Source organism: Cnephaeus nilssonii, assembly GCF_951640355.1.
Source record: "Cnephaeus nilssonii genome assembly, chromosome: 2".
Classification (NCBI taxonomy): Eukaryota; Metazoa; Chordata; class Mammalia; order Chiroptera; family Vespertilionidae; genus Cnephaeus; species Cnephaeus nilssonii.
Window position 1 is genome coordinate 102503597 of NC_137073.1, and position 21527 is coordinate 102525123.

General features: G+C 49.8%; 1 protein-coding gene across 2 annotated transcripts; it reads right to left on the reverse strand.

Moving 5' to 3' along the window:
* Positions 1-5115: 5115 nt before the first annotated feature.
* Positions 5116-19235, reverse strand: ROPN1L (rhophilin associated tail protein 1 like). Of its 2 annotated transcripts, XM_079779635.1 has the most exons (6): positions 18763-18783; positions 18413-18586; positions 14724-14847; positions 12995-13156; positions 6918-7093; positions 5116-5260 (listed from the first exon to the last, which is right to left on the reverse strand). In XM_079779635.1, the coding sequence occupies exons 2-6, from the start codon at positions 18541-18543 to the stop codon at positions 5197-5199; spliced, it is 657 nt and encodes a 218-aa protein (XP_079635761.1). In that variant the 5' UTR covers positions 18544-18586; positions 18763-18783; the 3' UTR covers positions 5116-5196. The 2 variants fall into 2 exon arrangements, with proteins under 2 accessions (XP_079635761.1, XP_079635762.1); XM_079779636.1 differs by having other exon boundaries at positions 18413-19235.
* Positions 19236-21527: the final 2292 nt, after the last annotated feature.

Consider the following 21527-nt stretch of genomic DNA (forward strand, 5'->3'; position numbering starts at 1 on the left):
TGCTTGGCCAATAGGAGGCCCTGGCAGAGGCTCAGAGGTCGGGAGGCAAATAGGAGGAGCCTGATTTCTTCCCCCAGCTGCCTCCCTGTGGGGTCCCGGGAGGAGGGTGGGTGGGGTGTCTACCTCTCTACCAAATCCTCAGCTCCTGCCAGGGGCCCTCTCCCAGCTCCAGCCATCTCTCTGAACCCCAGTGACTGCTCCCCCTACCCTTTCAGGCCTACAGTCATAAAACCCCCACACGGCTGGCCCAGAGCCCTGCACCCTCTCTCCTGGGTTCCCCTCAGCCCTCTCACACTTGGGTAAAGACTCTTTTATGAAACCTTCCTCTCAAACACTGTACAAGTGTCCCACACAGGTGGCCCACTCTATACAATTCCCACTTAAAATCAAAAACTGAATTCTCCCTCTCATTACTGTCCTGTCCCCAAGGGCCACATCCCTCTTTACCTTTTATTAGAGTAGATGCTCCCCAGGCTCTGGAGTCAGGCTGCCAGGGTTCAGTCTCAGCCCTGCCACTTTCTACCCGAGTGACCTTGGGCAAGGTACTGTGTCCACCTGTACGACAGTACCCTGAGTGAGGTTGGTGTGAGAATTGAGCGAGCTGTAAAGCCCTCACCACAGGGCCCATGCTTAATAGGCACTGGATAAATGCATTTTTATCTAAGCCAGAATGTTACCCCAACCTCAAAGTCCCCGAGGCCCCACTGAACTGCGTAGCCAGGGCACCTTGTGCCGCTGTCTGGCCATCTTGGTCGTGTCCCTGGTAACTCCTCTTCAGGTTAGGTTCAAGCACAGAGCTGGGGTGTGGGGTGGTGACTGAGGGGAGCATGTGCCCAGAAGGGAGCCACCCTCTATCCCAGGTCAGCTGGCTCCATCTCAGCACGGGGAAGTAGGGGACCCCTGCTCCATCTTAGTGGGGTCACATACCAACTGTCCACGAGGCTTCTGGAAAAACCCAACCATTCCAGGGAAGACTGCACATTAATGCATCAACACCCACTCAGTCTGCTTCCCCGGTTGGGTCTTCTGACCTCACGGAGAGCCAGTTCGGTGGGTGGCCCGAGCTCTGGGGCAGCACGGGGCCCAGGATGCTGCTCCTGGCCTCTGTTCTGGTCAGTCCCCTAGAAAAGCGGGTTAATTATACTTCTGCCGCCACCTCCTGGGCCTCTGGTGAGAATCCACTTCGAACACCGAGGAGAATGAATTCTGCAAAGCAACATAATGGAGTTGGGATTTTCCTTAGGGAGAGCCGGAATGCCTTTCACTTTGTAAATGCTAAGGCTCAGAGCCTGAGGCCTACCCAGTGTTCCAAGGACCTATGAAAACATCATAGGCTGCAAATTAGGAAACAGCAAAATCAAACCCAATGGTTAATTTATATATTCATTCTTCATTGTTAAATTGACTATACATAAAAATCCCACTACATTTGTAAACATTTGTAAAGCTCGATCTTCTCACGTTACAAGAATTCACAAGTATGCCAGTGATTGCCAGGAAGTAACAGCTAAGTGTAAATGAAATGAACGACTTATAGCTAAACCATTTTATGGACAAAATCATTGGCTCTGCCCAGCCCTGAGAACCCCATCGTGCCAGGCAGTCACATTTCCAGAGACACCTCTACTTCTGCCTTCTCTCTTCCTACAGATCATGAACATCAAGCAAAACAAAACAAAAACCACTTTCTTTAAAGGTGAAAAATACAGAAGCTGACAAATATGAGTTGGATTGAAAACCAGATAATTCACCGGTTGCCGCTGCAGGGACAAGGACTTCGAACGTGCACTTCAATGAGACAGGCAATTCCTGATGTCCTAAGGCCGTGGTCGGCAAACTGCGGCTCACGAGCCACATGCGGCTCTTTGACCCCTTGAGTGTGGCTTTTCCACAAAATACCACGGCCTGGGCGAGTCTGTTTTGAAGAAGTGGCATTAGAAGAAGTTTACGTTTAAAAAATTTGGCTCTCAAAAGAAATTTCAATCGTTGTACTGTTGGTATTTGGCTCTGTTGACTAATGAGTTTGCCGACCACTGTGGACCTAAGGCCAAAGTCACCAACGGCTGATTTGCATCTTATTGCTTTTCCAGCTCTGTTTCCCCCCAACTCACTCCTCTGAATCAAGGGAAAGCAGACATTTTCCAAGCCCACACCTCACAAATGCCAGGGTTGTTTGTTTTTTTTAATGCTCAGTTTCCGTCATTGTCAAAGCCTATTTTTCAAGTCACTTTAATTAGAAAAATCTTGTCTGTCGAGGTGCTGAATCCCTATGACCATCTGCCTCCTCTCACATGCAGCGTGTGTACAGAGCTGGGTCTCATTCCCAAGCCCCTAACAGTCCCGTCAGGTCCTTGTGGACCCCACCTCAGTCTCCCTGCAGCAAAGGAGTTTCTGCTGGTCTCCCTCTCCAGCTCCTTTGTTCAAACTCTACAGTCACTTAGTTTATTTTATCCAGTGCATGGGTCCGTTAATGGTACAATAAAGTTTGTAGTTATTAAAGCATTTGAGTGAGCTTCCCAAAGGCAGGTAGCAACCCAATTGAAAGCCAAACTTCCTATGACCAGTAGAAGTTCATTCAACTTGACTCCCAAGTCTCTGGACATGGACCTTGACTGCAGGTGAGACAATGTTCTGGGCCGCATCTGCTACATCCCCTACCCCAGACCCTGTATCAGGCTGCATCAAGGAGTCCTGGCTCCTCTCCCTGGAGAAGGGTAGTTAGGGCCCACCGTCTGGCTAGTAGATGTGGCCCTACATGGTGGATGGGTGGCTGTTTCTGGCCCTTTTTGGTGGACAGAGACTATGATTTCATACAGATACTCAGTTATAAATCAGGCCCACAGGATTTTGACTTAACCTTATCTAATTTACTTTGTATCTTCATTATTCCATGCCAAAATCCAGCCAAAACTGTTACTCATTTATTCTAGTACCACCAATACTGATTACTAAAAGAAGTTTGGGAGTTTTAACTTTTTTGTAACATTTTCTTGAAGATGCCACTAAGAATATTCAAATTGCTGTGCTTTAAAGTCACTTGGAATAGTTTCTGTGGTGATGCCACCCACTGGATACACAGTTAAGTTCACCGGTTTCATTTTACGGCCAATTTTCAGTGATTTCTTTTAAATGTGATTATGTTTTATAATTATGTAAAATATTTACAGGATTCCAAAATCAAGTCAGTACAAAAGTAGGTTCAGAGAAGGCCAGCGTCAAGCTCCGCCTCTTTCAGCCCACACCTCCCTCCTCCTACACGATAACATGGTTATTTCATGGTTTAGCCTCTGCTGTTCTACCTCCCTGCTTACATTTAGGTATTTGGAAGGTTTGTATTTTTGCTGTAATGATTACCACATGTACTTTTACATAATATCCTTAGTCTTTTCTTTTTGGCTACTGAATGCTGGTTCTCTACTATGATCAGGAATGAAATTTCCCCTACATCTGATGTGAACATCATTTTAACATTCACACAGACTTTCCAGCCTCCAAATTTCTGACAGATGATCTGTACCTATCCGGTCAGCGCATACATCCATTGTTTACGATAGCGTACCCCTTCCTTATAACCGTCACCTGGTCTTGGCTGCACAGGTAAACGGTACTCAGTGCTCCCACGGTCCCATGGTGCCCTCTCCAGTCTTTCTGGTTGCCTGGCTCTCTTCCTCCAGCAGACTCCCCAGGAAGGAAGGGTTGGTGGGGACATATTCCCTGAGGACTTGCATGTTCAAACAAGCTTCTCTGTGGCTTCTATACTCACAGTTCCTTGCCAGCGAGGTCCATGTTCATCTAGCACTGGAGGGACACGCAAAGTGGGGGGGGGGGGGGCGCGGGGGGGAGGTGCAGCACACATCCCTTTCGGCTTCTTGCTTCATGTTTTGTTCACCTGGGGAGCCCGGCAGATCTGAAGAGCTCCAGGACCTCTCTGCCTGTGAAGTCCAGGTCCAGCCTTGGGGTTGGGAGGCTCTCCTAAGTCTTCGGTTCCCTCACTGGCCCACCCGAGGGGAAGCTGTGAATTCCCTATTAAACTCTCCCTTTTCTGTCTCCTGATAGGCCAGAGCATCTTCATAAAATGCAAACGTCCTGTGTACTCCACGCCATGTGTGCGCTCCTGGGGTGGCCAGCTTTCTGTCTTACACACAACACCATGCTGTGTCCTATTGCACAGCCTTTGCTGCAGCCTGCTCCCCTCCGCGTTCATTCACGCCGTGACTTACAACTGCGCGTACGCAAAACCTAAGGTTTCTTTTCTTCTGAGCCCCATGTATTGAGGCATTACAGCTGGGGGAAATATTTAAATTCTTTGGGGCAGTCAAGATTTTAGAAGGTTTAGAGCAACTTAAAAATTGTAAAAGTTTTTAGAAACTCCAAAAGTTACTTGTAAATTTCTGAGTAATCTTTATATGTTGTCTATTTACTGGGATGGTGACCAAAAGTCCAGGCAAGTGATCATCTCAAATAAGGGAGTTTATTTGTCCAGATGAAAAATACACTTTACACATCTAAGTGCAAAAAAAAACTACCCACTTTTAGGCAACAGCAAACCCTTTCGCCTAACTCTGGGTTTTCACTTTGCTGACGTTGGTTAGCATGGTGGCCAATGGCACAGATCCAACGAGCCAAACCATTGCCCAGCTCTCGGGAAAACTGCCCAGCGTGTTACTTCCGTGCACAGTGTTCCTGTTCAGTGCTGGTCCACACTGCTTGTCCAGTTTGCTTCGCCGCCGTAGATGCCCTTCAGCGAGCACAAGCTCCCAGGCCCGCCTCTCCCAGAGAAGGCCCGGCTTTGGCCAGAGACGCTCTCCTGGCCTGTCCTGGGCGCAGCTGCCAGGAAATAGTTTCCCATGGAAAACCAGAACAGCGGGTTTTAAGCTGCCCATCCTCCTCCCTGCTCCTCAGCTTCCGAATAGATTGTTCCAGTCAAATAGATCATTTTACTACTAGGAATTATTCACCTTGAAGGTTCTTACAAGGACACAGTGAAGAGCAATCATTAAATAGCCCCCCCCACCCCGCCCCCCAGACTCACTGGTCACACTCAACTTCCATCACCAGAAAAACGCACGCAACGTCTGCATGTGGTTAATGACAAGTTGTAATTGGTGCCAAGGTTTTAAAACACACTCTTTGACATTAAAATGTGTTTTTCTCTGTATTAATGGCATGTCTTCTGAGTTTTCCATTGGAGATTTTTTACATTTTCCTCGTTAGGACGAAGAAATCCATAAGTCCTATCATGCCATTCCTTCTACTGTCTCTAAAATGGAAACAGAAACACACTTATGAGTAATTTCTCACAACACACAATACAAATTTTATAAAACAATATGATTTAGTATAATTTAATTAAACTGTAATTTAAATGCAATATAATCTAACAGTTTTACCTTAAAATTAATTATTTATGGTCAATAATCAGTAATTTCTACCTGGAAAATTAAAGCATTCTATTTTTTTTGTACAAAAATGGGCATTTATTTCTAGGTGGAAAAAATCAGTACTATACTATTTAATGAACTTTCTTTATTGACAACACAAATTTCAGTCACTAGTTAACAGAAGTAGCCTTCTGTTAATTAGTGACTGAAGGGCAGTGTGGGGCCACCAAGGGCCTGGCGGTGTGGGAGTGCTGTGGAGAGGAAGAGAGTACCGGGGAGCTACAGGGAGGGCCACAAAGCTGGTGGGTGACAGACTAGAGGGAAGACAGTGGGCTGTGGCGTCTGGAGGCAGAGTCAGGTGGCAGGGGCCTCAGAGGGGATGTGGTTTTGAAGAGGGAGCAGAGAACAGGCTTGGAAGGGACAGGAGTGAGCGCTGTGGGGCAGCCAGGTCTGTCAGCTGGGAGGGAGGTAGTTGGGCCCACGCTGGGGTCCCAGCTGTGAAGGTTGGGAAGGTGGGAGGGAGGAGCGTCTGGGCAGTGATGATGGGCCCCGGGGCGGGCTTCTCAGCGCCGGAGGGACGTATCCTCCTAGTCAGGCCCCGTCCCCCGGCTCTCTCAACCCCATGGCCCTCCAGCCCGCCCGCTGTCCGGGTATCTGTGCGTGTGGAGCACCCAGGACTGCAACTTCTGGTCCATAAACTGCATCCCTGGCAGAGCAGGCGCCCCATGAACATGTGCTGGGGCAAAGCTCCAGATGGTAGTGTGAGGCTTGGGGACACCCTCCCAGGCACTTGGGGGGGGGGGTGCCCAGGAGGTGCTGGAAGGCCTTGGATCACAGTCTCTCTCTCTCTCTCTCTCTCTCTCTCTCTCTCTCTCTCTCTCTCTCTCTCTCTCTTTCTCTTTCTCTCACCCTGTGGTAGCCAGGCTCCATCCTGCCTCCCCTAGAGCCCCTTCCCCTGGAATCGCCAGGCTTCCTGGGCTTAAGCTCATGAGGGGCATTGTCACCACCTCAGGGAGCCCCCTCTGTGGGGGGGCTGCTGCCACCACCCCCTGCCCCCAGGCTGCTCGTCCTCTGCACAGTCTGGGGCACACCGTCGCCTGAGAGATGTGCAAGGAGCGGGGGATGAAGCTGTGTCCATAGCCCGGTCACACCTCCACCTGCAGTCACCCCGCTTCTGCGTCTCCCTGTTGAGAGTGAATTCTTTCTTACTGTTCAACATGCTACGATTTTAAACCACTTGACACACTGCACTTAAGAATCAAGGTTAGTGTGGATAAACTTTTTGTAGAGGCGGGATACATTTTCTCCCTCTGAAGTCTGAAGAGAACTGAACCCGCCCCTCCCCGAGTCCCACGGGAAGCCAGCGCCTCCTGCCGCAGCTCCTCAGCAGGCCTCCCCTCCATCCCGCAGGAGAAGCGGGGCCTCCCCTCCATCCCGCAGGAGAAGCAGGACCAGGAACCTGAGATCAGCGGGCGGGAGGAAGATCCCTAGGGATCACTAGGCCGGCCAGGGGGGGCAGGGACTGCTCGTACTCACATGTTGTCCTTCAGCGAGGCCAGATAGGCTTCCGTTTCCGAAACGGGCATGTCCGCGTCCAGGCGGGACAGGTAGCGGTAGACGTAGGAGAAAGTCTTGAAGGGGATGCGCGCAGGCCCCCCCTCCGGGTCCTGGGTCAGGATCTCGCACAGGTTCTTCATCGCAGTATTCAGGGACTAGGAACGGCACGGGGGGCGGGGGGAGATAATTACTGCTTGCATTTGCTAAAACTGGAATAGACAATTACATTTTACAGAAATTCTCCTGAAAGTACACAATGTTCTTATCTAAATTAAGAACTAGGTGAATGTATACGTGACATAAAGAAATAAAAAGGGAAGATCTCATCAGGATGCAATTGGTTTGAAAAAAAGTTTTAATCCACAGATTTTATATTAAAATGGGAATGACTTTTAAAGACCAGGAAGCATCAATCTCCTTAAAGACACACCCCCTAAGCCAACACAGAACCCTCCAGCCCTTCTGGCCCCTCGACATACCTAGGGACGAAGCAAACTGTTACCAACTGGAGGTGCCACCTGTGGAGGGACGGGCAGGGTCCTGCTGATGCCCACCTGCCCGCTGGGCGTTGTCTCCGTTCTGGAAAGCACCTGCCCTCCTCCCGCTCATGCTCTCCCTCTGCCTGTATCAGTCACCCTCCCCCACCCCGGCCCACATCCTCAGCTTCCAGCCCAAATGCCCATCTCCTGGAAGCCTTCCCCCCACACCACTAAGCTTCCAGAGCCGTGACCGTCCCTCTCTCCCCTCCAAGCCGTCCAAGCCCTGAGGGCAGGGGAGATGCATTCAGGTGGGGGCTGCTTTCGTGCTAGAAACTGTCGGACCCCTGGTGGCTCCACAAGAGCACCGTGGAGGCGGCAGGGCCCAAGGCCTGCGTGCCGCGGGCACGGAGCGGCTCCTGGCCTGGTTCCCACACTCCCAGGGATTTGGGGGACCGCTGTCATGTTGGTAGGCGGGAACCAGCCGTGGGGGCAGTTACACCGCAGTCATGGCAAACACTGCCCATCGGGGCCTTCCTCCCAGGGAAGCTCCTGAGGGAAGAATCTGGGCTGCACTCAGGAAAAAGGAGCAAGAAAACCCCCAGTGGCGCCCTGACCGGTTTGGCTCAGTGGATAGAGCGTTGGCCTGCAGACTGAAGGGTCCCAGGTTCGATTCCGGTCAAGGGCATGTACCTTGGTTGCGGGCACATCCCCAGCAGGGGGTGTGCAGGAGGCAGCTGATCCATGTTTCTCTCTCATCGATGTTTCTAACTCTCTATCCCTCTCCCTTCCTCTCTGTAAAAAATCAATAAAATATATATATTTTTTTAAAAAAAGAAAAGAAAACCCCCAGTGGGGCGGGCACAGAGGGAGTCCGGGGAGCTGCAGGTGGAGGGGAAGCCACGGGCCTGCTTCCCCTCAACAGTGACCCTGGGGCTAGCACTCTGACGTCCTCGGGGCAGGCAAAGGGCAGAGCCAGGTTTTTTTTGTTTGTTTTGTGTCCTGTTGTTGTTGTTTTTAACAACACACATTATCTGGCAGTTTCTGCGGGTCAGGAGCGCAGAGCTCAGCTGCTCCTCCGCGGCAGGCTCCAGGCTGTTGGCAGACTGTCTCCTTGCTGCTGTAAGACGGGCCTCCCTCTGGCCGGCCGTGGACACTGGCCCTCTCGCCCAGGGCAGCTTGTTTCTCCACGGCCCCAGGAGCTCGACCCGCTCCTCGCAGTGAACATACGAGAAAAATCACCTGTGCTTCTGGCAGGGGAGAGGGAGGCGGCGGGACGGAAGTGAGCTGCTGGCACAGACCGCACCGTCTGAGCCTGACGCATCCCTTCCCTCCTCGCCATCAGGGGGAGATGAGGACAGCGGCCCACGGTGAGCAGCCGGACCAGCCGCAGGCATGCTGACCAGCACATTCCCTCGCCTGCAGCGGGCTGGCTCAGGAGGAGCAGAACCTGCCACAGGCCCGGCATGCCAGGCTCTGGGCTGGAGGGGAGGCCGGGGCACGCGGGCTCCCGGGGCTGGCCGCTGGGACTGGGGTGTCTGGGCAGCCAGCTCCCACAGGGGCCGCGGCGCGCTGGTGTAGGCGGTGTCCCCATGCAGCGTCAGGAGGGTCACTTTCTCTGCGCTCCTCTGACAGGACCTGGGAAACCGAGGCTGTGTGGTTAACAGTCCGTGCTTCCTGCTTGAAACTCTGCGAAGACATGGTGCTACATGGACGTTCCTTTTATACCCAGCACAGGTGGAAGGCGGTCCCGCCACCGAGTGCGGGAGCCCAGCGGGGAGCAGGCAGGTGAGGGCTGTGTGACGGGTGACGGGAGGTATTTGAGGAAAAAATAGATCCAAACACTCCAGCATCGCTGCCTTCTGCAGGGTGTGATGACAGTACTGCTGTTAACATTTCTGACAGTACGATTTGCAGGAGAGGATTCATAAAGCAATTGCCTGGTTTTGCACTGAGAGTTTTCTTATAAACAGATTCCTCATCTCCTAAGGGGGCGGTAGTCAGCTTCCCACTCACCGTGTTGGCAGGTGGCCCCCTCCAACCGCCTGCCATGGTGGTTCCCTCCGGTACCTAAGCCTTCCCAGGGCAGGGGACTGGCACCCTCACTGTGTGTAGCCGAGTGCTCGAGCTGAGCCGTCACTTAAATTCAAGTGCAGACGTGTGAGAACACAGGCGTGGAGGCACCTGTACTTCCTGAGCGTCTTCCCGGTGCAGTTCTGTGGAATTCTTCAATTCCAGAATCTTAGCTGCTGTGGTGAGGGCACACCCAACACCTCCCTCACACCCCAAGTGCCCTCTCAGCCAGCGAGCATGGGGATGCCAGTGAGGGCAGTCTTCACCGCCCCCTTCAGACGGAGTCAGGGCAGCGCAGCTCTTGCTCCCTGGGAGGCCTGACTGCTCAGGAGGCAGACAGGTCAGTGTCAGACAGTGGTGCCAACCCCATCCCGTGACATTTCTCATTTAAAAGGCGGTGCTGGGGCTTGTGGCAGGTGAGGTGGGAGGCCCACATTCTCCAGGAGGCTGGGACCCGGTCCCGGGGTGAAGCACCTGTTGAGGCCTGATGCTGCCCTTGGCATTGTCCAGGGAAGGGACGGAGAGGCCACCATGCCCAGCATCCGCCACGTGTGCGGCCTGGGTGTGGGGGCGACAGCCGCAGTGGAAAGTGCACCCCACCTGTCCTCTTCCCCCCAGAGGGAGACACTCGGACCCGGACCCGTAGTGAGGCAAGTGGTGCTGGGGGCAGGCAGGAACCCAGAGCAGCCCCTCTGGCCGCAGTCGCTACGCCCTCGCCCCTCGGGGCTGGATCTTGCCGCTGGCTGGGGGTAAGGGCTCCTCTTGGCCATCTCCCAGTAGGCTGTGAGGCCAACGGGGAAGCCTGGATGGAAGGCACTGGGGACGGAAGCCAGACGCGTCCCCACCACTGGGACAGGGGACACCGTCCATGATCTTAAGCACTCAAGTGGTTGATCAAATTTTTTGTTTTTGTTTTTTAAGCATGGGGATCATTTTCTGAGCATCAAAAACCTGTGAACCAAGTCCCCCATTCCCTGCACACTGACTGAGAAAGTCCATGACGGCGTCATAGACCACTGACGGTGCTGCAGAAATATAAAGACACAGGTCGCGACACACACATGCGATCATGTCACCAGGTGCACACCAGCACTGGGGAAGGGGACAGGAACCACCACCACACCCGACCGACCTGCCGGGGCAGCCAGAGGCCCGTGACCCCACCCCTCACCCCACCTCCCCTGCAGCTTTCCACACAGGCAGAGCTCAGGCTTCGGGAGATGACAGCAGGGAGGGGCTCCCCAGGACCAGGGGCGCTGCGCTCAGCACCCAGAGCAGGGCCAGCACAAGGCGGTGCCCCATACACATTGGGAGGGGCGGGAGGGAGGGGTTCTAGTCTGTGGAAACCTTCAACTCGGAGACGGTCAGCCAGAGCCAGGCAGGCGCCAGGGACCGCAGGAACAGCGCCCACGGGGAAGCAGAGACTAAATTCCAATTCTACGCAAACCCCACGTGGAGAAGCGGCGGTGGTCCGTTCTAAATTACTCCTCGTGCATCTCCCTTCACTCTTCACTTCCTCCTTTTTGAAACGGTGTTTTTGTTTTTGTTTTAAGCATAAAGATAAATGCTCAGATGCCAAACTACTCCAAGAATCGTCTTGGGAAGTCACAGCTTCAAGTTAGCGCACGGGGGATACAGGGGCGTCCAAGAGGCCAAGCTCACACCGCATCCAAGCCGGCTCGGGCCTCCCTGCCGACGACGCTGTGGGAACTCGCTCTGCACCCCCTCACCCCCTCACCCCCTCACCCCCTCACCTCCTCACCCCACCCTGAGGCTTTCACACGCGAACCTCACCCACAGCAGGAAGGGGCTGGGGAGAGGGGAAGGCCAGGGCACAGCGGACCCGCGTCCCCGTCCCCAGGACGCAGGGACGCCGAAGCGCCCTCCTGGACAATGTCGCCCTCTAGCGTCACGCACTACACATGGACGAGGCTGCCTCTCCAAACAGATTCCTTGTGGTTTTACATGGGGGCTTCGTTTTCACAATTAGGGAGATAAAAATGACAAAGATGGATCCCAAAATATGCATTATTCTGCTTTCTCGTCATTATTAAAATTTAAATTTCACCTACGTTTAGAGGCACGAACATTAATTCAAATATTCTCTATTAAGTTTGTATTACTAAAACCTACGGGAACACCACAACATGACGTTTTCTCCAGTAATTAAATTGTCTTTGGGGGGTGAGGGCATATATGGGAGTGGGGTGGGGGGGGGCAATGGTAAGATATGTACACATATAATACCTTAATAAATAAATAAATAAATAGTCTTCGTCCTTCCCTGTGACACCCCACTGAGATGCCTCCCTGGCGACACCTGAGCCTGTCTTTCCTCCGTGGCCAGCCAGTGTGCAGCCCTGGCACCTTTAGCTTTGGGGCAGTTACACAACAAAAGTTGTAGCAGCCACCAGCCCGGCACCGGGCTCCCCGGCTTTGCAGGGTTCTCCCTGGGCCGTTCATGGCAGTAAACTGCAGTGCCTTCCACCGGGGTATTATGCGACAGAGGTATTATTATGACACAGATGAAGAAATGTAGAGATCTAATTGGGACTGAAAAAAGGTTCCAGAAGATTATTAACAACATGATTATCTCTTCACACAGGTAAAACCAGCTGCAGTGAAATCAGGCATTTCCCGGGTCTGCATGTGATAAAAGGGCGCGTGAGCTTCCGCAGAGCCTGGCTGCAGGCGGGTAGCTTTTGTCAGTGTTCGTGGTCGTGTGGGGCAGTATTACAAAAGTCATTGTTAAAAATTAAAATCGAGTCAGAGAGGCTCACGCATGGACCCACGGTAAGCGGGTGGCATGAAGTGAGGGGTATGAATTATCCCTTAGGGACTCTGGGGTCCAAAGACTGATGAGAGTTTGCTCATCTCGGAAGCAAAGCGAGTTCTCTCTTCTCAGCCTCCTCTGAGAGCTTAAAGTGGTAGCTCTCCCTTCACTGGACCCGTGTCTCAGCTGCCTCAAACACAGGAGCTGGAGAGTCTAGACTTCCGGTCCTCCCAGATCCGCCCCCCATCGCACCCCTCTCCTGGACTCGGGAACCCTCTCACCTCTGAAACAGCAGGGTTGTCTGTCTTCACTCCTAAGCGCTTGGGTTATAATTTACCATCAGCAAAGCTGTACTGTATCTGTTAGTTACTAATAATAGATTTTAACTAAAGTATAAAATAATTCTGTGCCTCTCTCCACAGATTAGGAAAACAGGTATTATCCATTTACCAAATGATGTGTGGTTTAATAAAACCTCAATACATTTTAGTGGTATCCATATATTTTATCTACTGTCAACATCTTTTAAATTGAGGTATTCACGAGTATTTAATTTCTGTACATTAAAATAACTAGAAGCCTGAAAATATAATAGGTATCTGAAAAATACTGCTTTTCTGAGAAAAAAGTTACTAAAATAATGTGTTTCCTTCAGTGACTGAAACCCCTAAGTTATTTTTCAGCCAAGCCTATGATTACACATAATTATCAACATGCCATTTCTAGGTACGTACCCCACCAAGCATGCTACATCCAAGTGCTAAAAACTTGATCCACTCGATTTTGCGTTCACAAGGATCCAATTCTAAGAGAGCTCTGAACTTTTCCATTGGCAGGCACAAACTTCTCCATTTCTTTTCAAGGTCGGCTAAGTCCACGTATTGCTTGTGGCTACACTGTTTAGAAAACACAATAAATTATAATTTACGTAAGTTTAAAAACCCACAGAATCCTCTAATGCTGTGAGCACTTGAACATACACCATGTTCTCCATGCAGGGACAGGTGGACTGACTTCATGGCCCAGTTAGCCCTGTGGAGGGAGGGGGGCATGTGCAGTGGGAGGGGCAACATGCGGGGGGCGGGGGGGGCACTGAGCTTGACAACAATGTTCACAGCAATTTACTTCTTATATTAGGGCCGTGAAGCAAACATGGCATAGTGCTATAACTTAATAAAAAGGGCATGCTGGGTCCTAGCCGGTTTGACTCAGTGAATAAAGCATCGGCTTGCGGACTGAAGGGTCCCAGGTTCGATTCAGGTCAAGGGCATGTACCTTAGTTGTGGGCACATCCCCAGCAGGGGGTGTGCGGGAGGCAGCTGATCGATGATGTTTCTAGCTCTCTATCCCTCTCCCTTCCTCTCTGTAAATAATCAATAAAATATGTTATTTTATTTTATTTTATTTTTAAAGGGGGCATGCTGGTGCTGGGGATGGCATCCTCTATTATCTGACTGTAATACTTGGCAATCAAAAACTAACTTCAATAAACAAAATAAAAACATTTAAAATCCCACCCCATAAACACGTTAATAGTTACCTGGGAGAAATCTTAAAACTAAATTTATTCCTTCTATTTCAAACAATCGATGAAAATGGGCAACTTCTGCGACCTGCTAGTACTATCCTGTGCGAAGGGCTTTCAGCAACACTAGCACGTCCTCCCCCAAGCTACCCTCTTTCAATGGTTATGTTCCCTTTTAATAGAGAGTCACGGAAAATCTGGTTTCAAAGTCAGTGTATCCGATCCAGAAGCCCAGTACTTCAAAATGTATAATGGGCTCTATGTTGTATACCTGAAACTAATATTATAGTGTATGTTCAACTGTAATTGAAAAGTTAAAAAAAAATTGGTGTTTTGGGGTTTTTTTATGTATAATGGGGACCTGTCACTTTAAAAAAATCAAAATCAAAATCATTTTTAGTAATATGACCCAATCATCTGAATGCCGAGCCTCAAAGCTGGGTGATGTACTTCCTACTAACTCGTTTTTCTAAGAGCGAGCCAGGGTGTGGAGAAGACTCGCCAAGGGCTGTCTGGCAGGGCCAGGCCCCGGCTGCCTGGAGGGTTGGAAACCAGCCTCCCAGGCCACCGTCCTCAGATGACCACTGCAGCGTGCACACAGCTTCATCAGCACGCTCAAAAGGGGTTTGCCATCCCCATGTCTAAATGTCATACTTTCATATCTTTAGCCTTTTTTTTTTAAAGTTCAGCAGCACCTAAGCATCTTAATTTGATATTTAAAAGAAATTACATTTCACTTTTCTACAATCTAATCATGAATAGCTATTGTGGGTTCTTTCAACTAAAGAAAGGCACTGAATACAAATTCCTTTTTGAATGAAATTCAAAGGTTTATTGCAGGGGAAGCGACTTGCGAGATGATGGTGGCGGTTTGCGTCAGGCCGCAGGGGCGCCGGCTTTCTCGCGGGGTAAGCTGGCTGGTAGCATAGCCCTTATACCTGCTTGTGCAGCACTTTGAGCATTCCTTGAGTCAGGCCAGTATCTGTTTTCTGAGTGGCCACGGGCATTTCAATTCTGTCCTTTACAGGAAGTGGATCTCCTCTTGACAAAGCTGAGAAATACCTAACAACAACAACAGACATCTCTGAAGACTCATCAATACACAAAAGGCAGATTAATACTAATGAATGCGCTTTCTTAAAGGAGCCCTAAGCCCAACAGCGATCAAGGAGGAGAGCTCTGGAGTCTGAGGGCAGGTCCATCCCGGTTCCTCCACTCGGCTCTCCTACTTACCTCTCTGCTGCCTCAGTGACCCTGTCTGTAAAGCGGGGATAAGGACAGTCCCTGTCTCAGGGCTCCAGGGAGTACTGAGCGGACACAACACAACACGAATGGTCCTGAATGGTCCTGAAATGTGGCCAGAGGCGCTGGAAGATGCAGGCCACAGCATCCAAGGGCAATGTCATGGTCCAGCATTCCGCTTTAACAGCTGAGGCGTGGTCTGCCCTTTTCCGGGCCTTGCTCTTTTTCCTGGGGTTTCAGAGCATCCATCTCTGCCTATTCAGCTCTAAGGCACCCAGATCAGGGGTGTTCTGTTGGCTGCACTGAGGATGGGTTGCGCCACTCTGCCACGTCAGAGACCACCCTCCCTCACACTTCCCTGATCCCGCCTGGTTTTGTTTTGGTTTTATTTTTTAGTATTTTTCCCTTTAATTGTTCCTTTCTGGGATCCCAACATTGCTGCTTATGTTGGGGGCAAGTAGGGGCACAGAAATGTTTTGGGGCAACAAGTCAAGAGGGGGCTCACACCCAGCCTCTGGCTGGTGGGAGGGGTACCACCAGGCAAAGCTCACTCCCCTCTGGGCCAGCATGCCAGAGCGGGCCAGCTGCTGAGCCCTGTCACATGCAGTTCTAACAACTAACACCATGAAAAGAAACAACATATCCAGGGAAAGGAACTCTAGACCAGTGGTCGGCAAACTGCGGCTCGCGAGCCATATGCAGCTCTTTGGCCCCTTGAGTGTGGCTCTTCCACAAAATACCACGTGCGGGCGCACACGTACAGTGCGATTGAAACTTCGTGGCCCATGAGCAGAAGTCGGTTTTCGGCTCTCAAAAGAAATTTCAATCGTTGTACTGTTGATATTTGGCTCTGTTGACTGAGGAGTTTGCCGACCACTGCGCATCCACCAGGGCCACAGATTGAAGTTAAAAGATCTGAATCACTGGAAACAACTCTGAATATGTAACAAAATGTAGAAGGATATCTGATGGACTAAAACAAATTTTATAACTCATCCCTTTTCTTCACCCCTCAAATTCCACTCTGCTTTCATGCTTTTAAGACAACTCCAGACCTATCTTGTTTAATGGTTATAGGGAGAGTCAAAACAAAGGCAGCAGTTAGACCAATGTGGACCTTAAGACCGAAGTGCCAGGCTGAAGGGTGGGTGTGTAGATTTGCCATATTGTTCCTAATTATGGTTTCCACTTCACGGACTTTATTCTTCATAACCTATCAAACCCACCCCAAGCCTGATGGAGCCTGTGGGACAGTGGTTCTCAACAGGGGCCATGTGTGTCCTCCCCCTTCCCAAGAAGGCGCTGGCAATTCCCAGAGATATTTTGGTTGTCACCGCAGGAGGGAGATGGTGTTACTGCCATCTAGTGGGTGCAGACCAGGATTCGGCTACGGATCCTACACCCCAACCCCCTCGTACACCACCCAAAAGTTGTCCCCTCCAAAGTGTCAAAGGAGCCGAGGCTGGGGAAGCCCACAAAAGTGGCAAGACCGGCTTGTGTTAGACTCTGCTAGTACTAAACCAATTCTGTCCTCCGTCATGCTGCGGGATGCACGACTGCTCGATGACATCATAAGGCACAGCTGATTAGCTGTGACATCACAGCAGAGTGCACAGGCTGGGGGGCGAGGCTGCCCCACCTTCGCCACTGGAACACCTCCTCCTCTGAAAAGAGTGCTAACCTCAAAGTCTACTTGCGTCTCCCACAGCAGAGTTACTCCCATAGGCACCCTGGTTTTCTGCTCTGCTTCTATTTTGTATTTTCTTCTTCCTGGCACAGCCCCTTTGTTCCTATGCTGTGTCCTCCTCCTGAAGACCCTCCACCTTGTCTTGACCCCAATCTCTGCCTACGAAATCTCTCCAAGGCCAAGTCGCCTCCTTCTGAACAACGTCCTAACAGAGTGTGTTCTGGGACAGCTGGAACACACCCGAGTCCATCACACACACACTGCTTAATGAATAATGCTTGATTTTTCTCCTACACTCCGAAATTGTTCTTGAAATGAGTTGCATAGAGCATTCAGAAAGTTCTCAACTTCGCCTTTGAAATTACAGTGAAGCTTAAAATAGTCTCTAAAGTGTTACCAAATATAATTTAATGGTCCAAATAAAAATGATTAAGTCACAAATAAGTCTTACAAGTCCTGACTATCTTTTTTTATTTTACTATCTTTTATTTGGGCTTGAATAATGGTTAAAACCAGAGGCCGTATTTTTTTTTTTAAGAACCTTGAAAGGTTACTTCAGAAGCAATGGACCGAAGTGTCAGAGGCAAAGGAGCCAATTCACAAGAAGTCAGTAGCCTCATATGGGAGGTCCAGTAAGATACCCAGGAACTGTGTGTCCGATTCTGCATGGTAATAGGGACTTTGCCTATGATTTTGAGATGGGGAATTATTCTGTATTATCTGGATGGGTCCTATATGCAATCACAAGTGTCCTCAGACGAGGGAGATGGAGACTTTAAGCTGTCACACTACCGGCTTTGAAGATGAAGGGGAAGAATACAAGGAATGAAGCTTTAGAAGCTGGAAAAGTCAAGCAAACAGATGGATTCCCCCTTGCACCTCCAGAGCAAAGCCTTGCCAACATCTTGACTTTAACCTGGTGACACTGATTTTGGACTTTTGGCCACCAGAACTGTAAGAGAATAAAAATGTCTGTTGTATAAATCCATCAAATTTTATGGGGTTTTGTACAGCAGTTCATAGGAAACTAATTCACTGGTTATATAGTTTAGAGGGCAGAGAAATTCGATACGCTATTTGCTAAAACATTTTAGTTAAATTTATACTGATTCTTGTGGTCATAAAATTAAGCTTCTATGTCTGTTTACTGGAAAAGGGCAAAGAGCTTTCCTGTAAAATCAAAAGGGTTTATTTTAATGGTTCTAAGGTCTGTTGGCTTGTAACTTTAAAATTAGGAATGTCTGTCCAGGAAATAGAACGTTTGCCACAAGGAACGGTGAAGGCGCATTTGCTGTGAACCACGCTGGGCAGAGCTTAGCCTTCCCAGCCTTGGGCTGAGTGCCCCAACGTGACTTCCGCGGTTCTGGGTCAGCCCGTCCCTAACCCTGGGGGGATTCCCTGAGGAGGAGGAACACCGCCATAGGATTTGTAAAAATCACCTTGCAAATAAAATAAAGGGACTGTGGCTATAGTTTTATAACGCAGTGCAGAAACTTTATACCCAGCTTTCTAAGTTTTAGTCTATCTGCTTAAATACCACTCCCCAGCAATGGAGTTGTTGCTACTTTGTAGATAAGGGAGCGTTTGCAGTAACTTCTGGTCCCAGGGTCAGTAAACCACGGTGCTCCCCAGATAGATGCTTAGGTGTAGATACCACGGATGGTAACTAAAGCGGCACGGCCGGCGCCGGGCGCTTACCCCGCGGCCCACTGCAGCACGTCGGCGGGCTGGGTGCGGATCGCTGCCTTGGTGAACTGCTTCAGGATGTCCGGCAGTTCCGGTGGGATGTGGATCTGCTGCGCGCAGAATAAGGTGTCGGGAAGCGGCATCGCTCTGCAAAGACCAGGACCAGGCTGGGACGATCAAGGTGTGCTGCGGGGAAGTAAGGGCGGAGAGTCAGCCTAGGGCCGCCCGCCCTCCCCCAGGTTTGGGACAGGGCCGGGGGGCGGGGCCGAGGTCCAGCAGCCGGGTCTGGGCCGGGTCCCGGGTTTGGGATCGGGCCAAGAGTTGGTTTTCCCGGGGTTCGGGCGGCCTGCGGGAGCTCTTACCCGCTCCTCTTCAGCCTCCTCAGAAAATGAGGACCAACCGCCCCCTCTAGCGGCCCAAACACAGCTGCTCAGCAGCGCTAACCGGTGCTATTGTTTCGCAATGGTATCCGGGCAACCGGGACGCGCGCGCGCGGGGGGCCCCGCCCCCTAGCTCCGCGCACGCGCACACGCCTCGAGGCGAGGGTGGGTTGTCCCCAGGGCGCTTCCGGGAGGCAATGCGCGTGCGCAGTCTGACTGGCCCCCTGGTGTCCTGGTCCCTTAACCTTTACGACTAACCTAGTTTAGAGGGAGCTGACCGGTTCACTTAGGAAAGGACCTTTTGATCGCTTTGTCCCTGCCGACTGTGAAAGGCGAATACACTGAGGCCACCGCCCCTTCTTGCTCTGGCCACGTGAAGTTTAGGGCCGCGGTGACCGGGGTCCTCCCACGTTGATAACGGTTCAGGTCGTGAGGGCTGATCCGTCGGTGCTGGCAGCACGTGCCTCCCTGAAGGAATCTGGCCCCCGCCTCCATCAACTTCCTCGTGCATCCAAGCGGTTCCCCTTAGTGAACTCATTCTTGAGATCCCAGTTTAAAAGCTACTTAGAATTTAGACGGGGGGGGGGGGGGGGGGGAGTTTCTGTTTAACTTGTTTCTTAATGAAGGTAGGATGGCTGAGCCAATCTGAGTGTAAGAGAAAATGAGCCACTTCTTCTGATACAATAGCTTTAGGTGGAAGGGTAGAGAAACTTCCCCTCTGGTGGGCGCTGGCCAGGGCAGCATGCAGGGGATGAGCCAGGTTTAGGGTATCCTGGCTGGCGGCTGCAGCGGCCCCTAGCACCCATGCTGAATGAAAGAAGCCGGAGACCCACGCCCACAGGAAGGCTCACCTCCAGAGAGGACGATGGAGAGCTAGAATGAGCTATGTCCAGGTGGGGCCAGGCACAGGCCCTTTCCCTCCCTAAAGGCGCAAAGCCCCAACCTTGATTCCTCTGCACACGTTTTCAAATGAACAGCATTAGCAAAAACTGAAAATAGTCACTAATGTTGATGACGATATGGGAAATCAAGGAATCTCATACACCGATGAAAGAGGGTGTTAATTAGTACATTTTGGGGGCGATTTGGTACTTTAAAATGTTGATGATTTAGCAATCTTGCTTTGAGAAATTTATCCTACAGAAATTCTAGCCAAAGTATATAAGGTAATATGGACAAAAATGTTTACTACAGCAAATAATAAAATGGGGTAACTAGTTCAGAAAAGTTAAACCGTAGTCTTGCCCACAGGATAGAATACAATAATCAGAATTTTTAAATGGGTGGCCGACATATAAAGGTGTTTGTGAAATATAAAGTGGAAGAAAGCAGCACCCTGTAGAGCAGGCTGTGGAGCATGTCACCTGCACTGTGACTGAGGGGTCTGGAGTAAGCTGACGTGGTTACCTCTGGAGCACGGCACAGGGCTTTCAGGTTTCATTTTAACCATATTACATTATTTTGACTCTGACTTATATATTTCCTCAACAATACTGAATGCTAAATACGTCCCAAGGACTGTTCTGGAACACAATAGTAATCCCCAAATAGTTGTTTTTCAAAATCTATGGAGCTTACATCCATGTGAAGGAAAACATACAAGTATAATAGGTAAACCCGATAGTAGGTTAATAAATATGAAAGAGAAAAATATAGCAGAAGAGACAGGAATGCCCCAGTAGCTGCAATTTTAGATAAGCCTCACTAAAGAAATGAGGATGGGGAGAGCCTGGACCAAGAACAGTAAGGTACAGCAAACAGGAAGTGCAAAGGCCCTGAGGTTTGACCTGTTCTAGAACAAAAGGCTGGGGCAATCAACAGGGTGGGATGGGTCAGGGAGGGTGTGGACTTGTGAAAAGTTCTGTTCTGGTTAATTCTATCTTTTCAGCGAAATAAGAATACAAGTCATAAAAAAAATTTTTTTTTTTAAATCTGGGACTAGAAAAAATAAAGTATGAAAAATTTGCTTATGTTCTATCAAATTATATATGGCAAACAACTTTTAAGAAACTACCATTTGAGTTTTATTTGGTAGTAATATTATCAAAAATAATATTAGCATTATTTGAAAAAATAAAATCTTTCCAAAAAAAGAATAAAAGCCAGCAGCCAAAAAATGAGAAAATAGGAGAAAGTGGCACTTAGAGGGAAAAAGGCATGAAGTGGTCCACTAGAGAGCCAATATTAACATATTATTACTTTTTTAAATAAACTGCACAAATTTGAAGTGTGCAATTTGACACGTTTTGACATATGTAGACTTGTCAGACCAGGTCCCTTCAAGATAGTAAATCACCCCCATTTCTTCATGCCCCTTTAAAATCCTTCCCTCTTCACCACCTCCACTGATCTGCTTTCTATAGATAGGTTACTCTGGTTCTCTAGACTTTTATATAAACAAAAGTATACATTTTTGGCCTACTTTCACTTAGCATATTTTGAGATTTGTACATGTTGTGTATATCAATAATTGCTTTTCATTGTATTGATAATTTACCCATTCACTTGCTGATGGGCATATGGATTGTTTCCAGCTTCGGGCTATTACAAATAAAAGTACTATAAACACTCATGTGCAATTCTTGATATGGATTTACACTTTCCTCAGCAAATAATTAGGAGTGGTGAGTACTATTTTAACCTTTTAAGAAATGCCCAACTCTTTCCCCAAGTAGTTGCACCATTTTACTTTCCCTCTAGCAGAGTATGGGAGTCCCAGTTTCTCTACATCCTCACCAACCCATGAT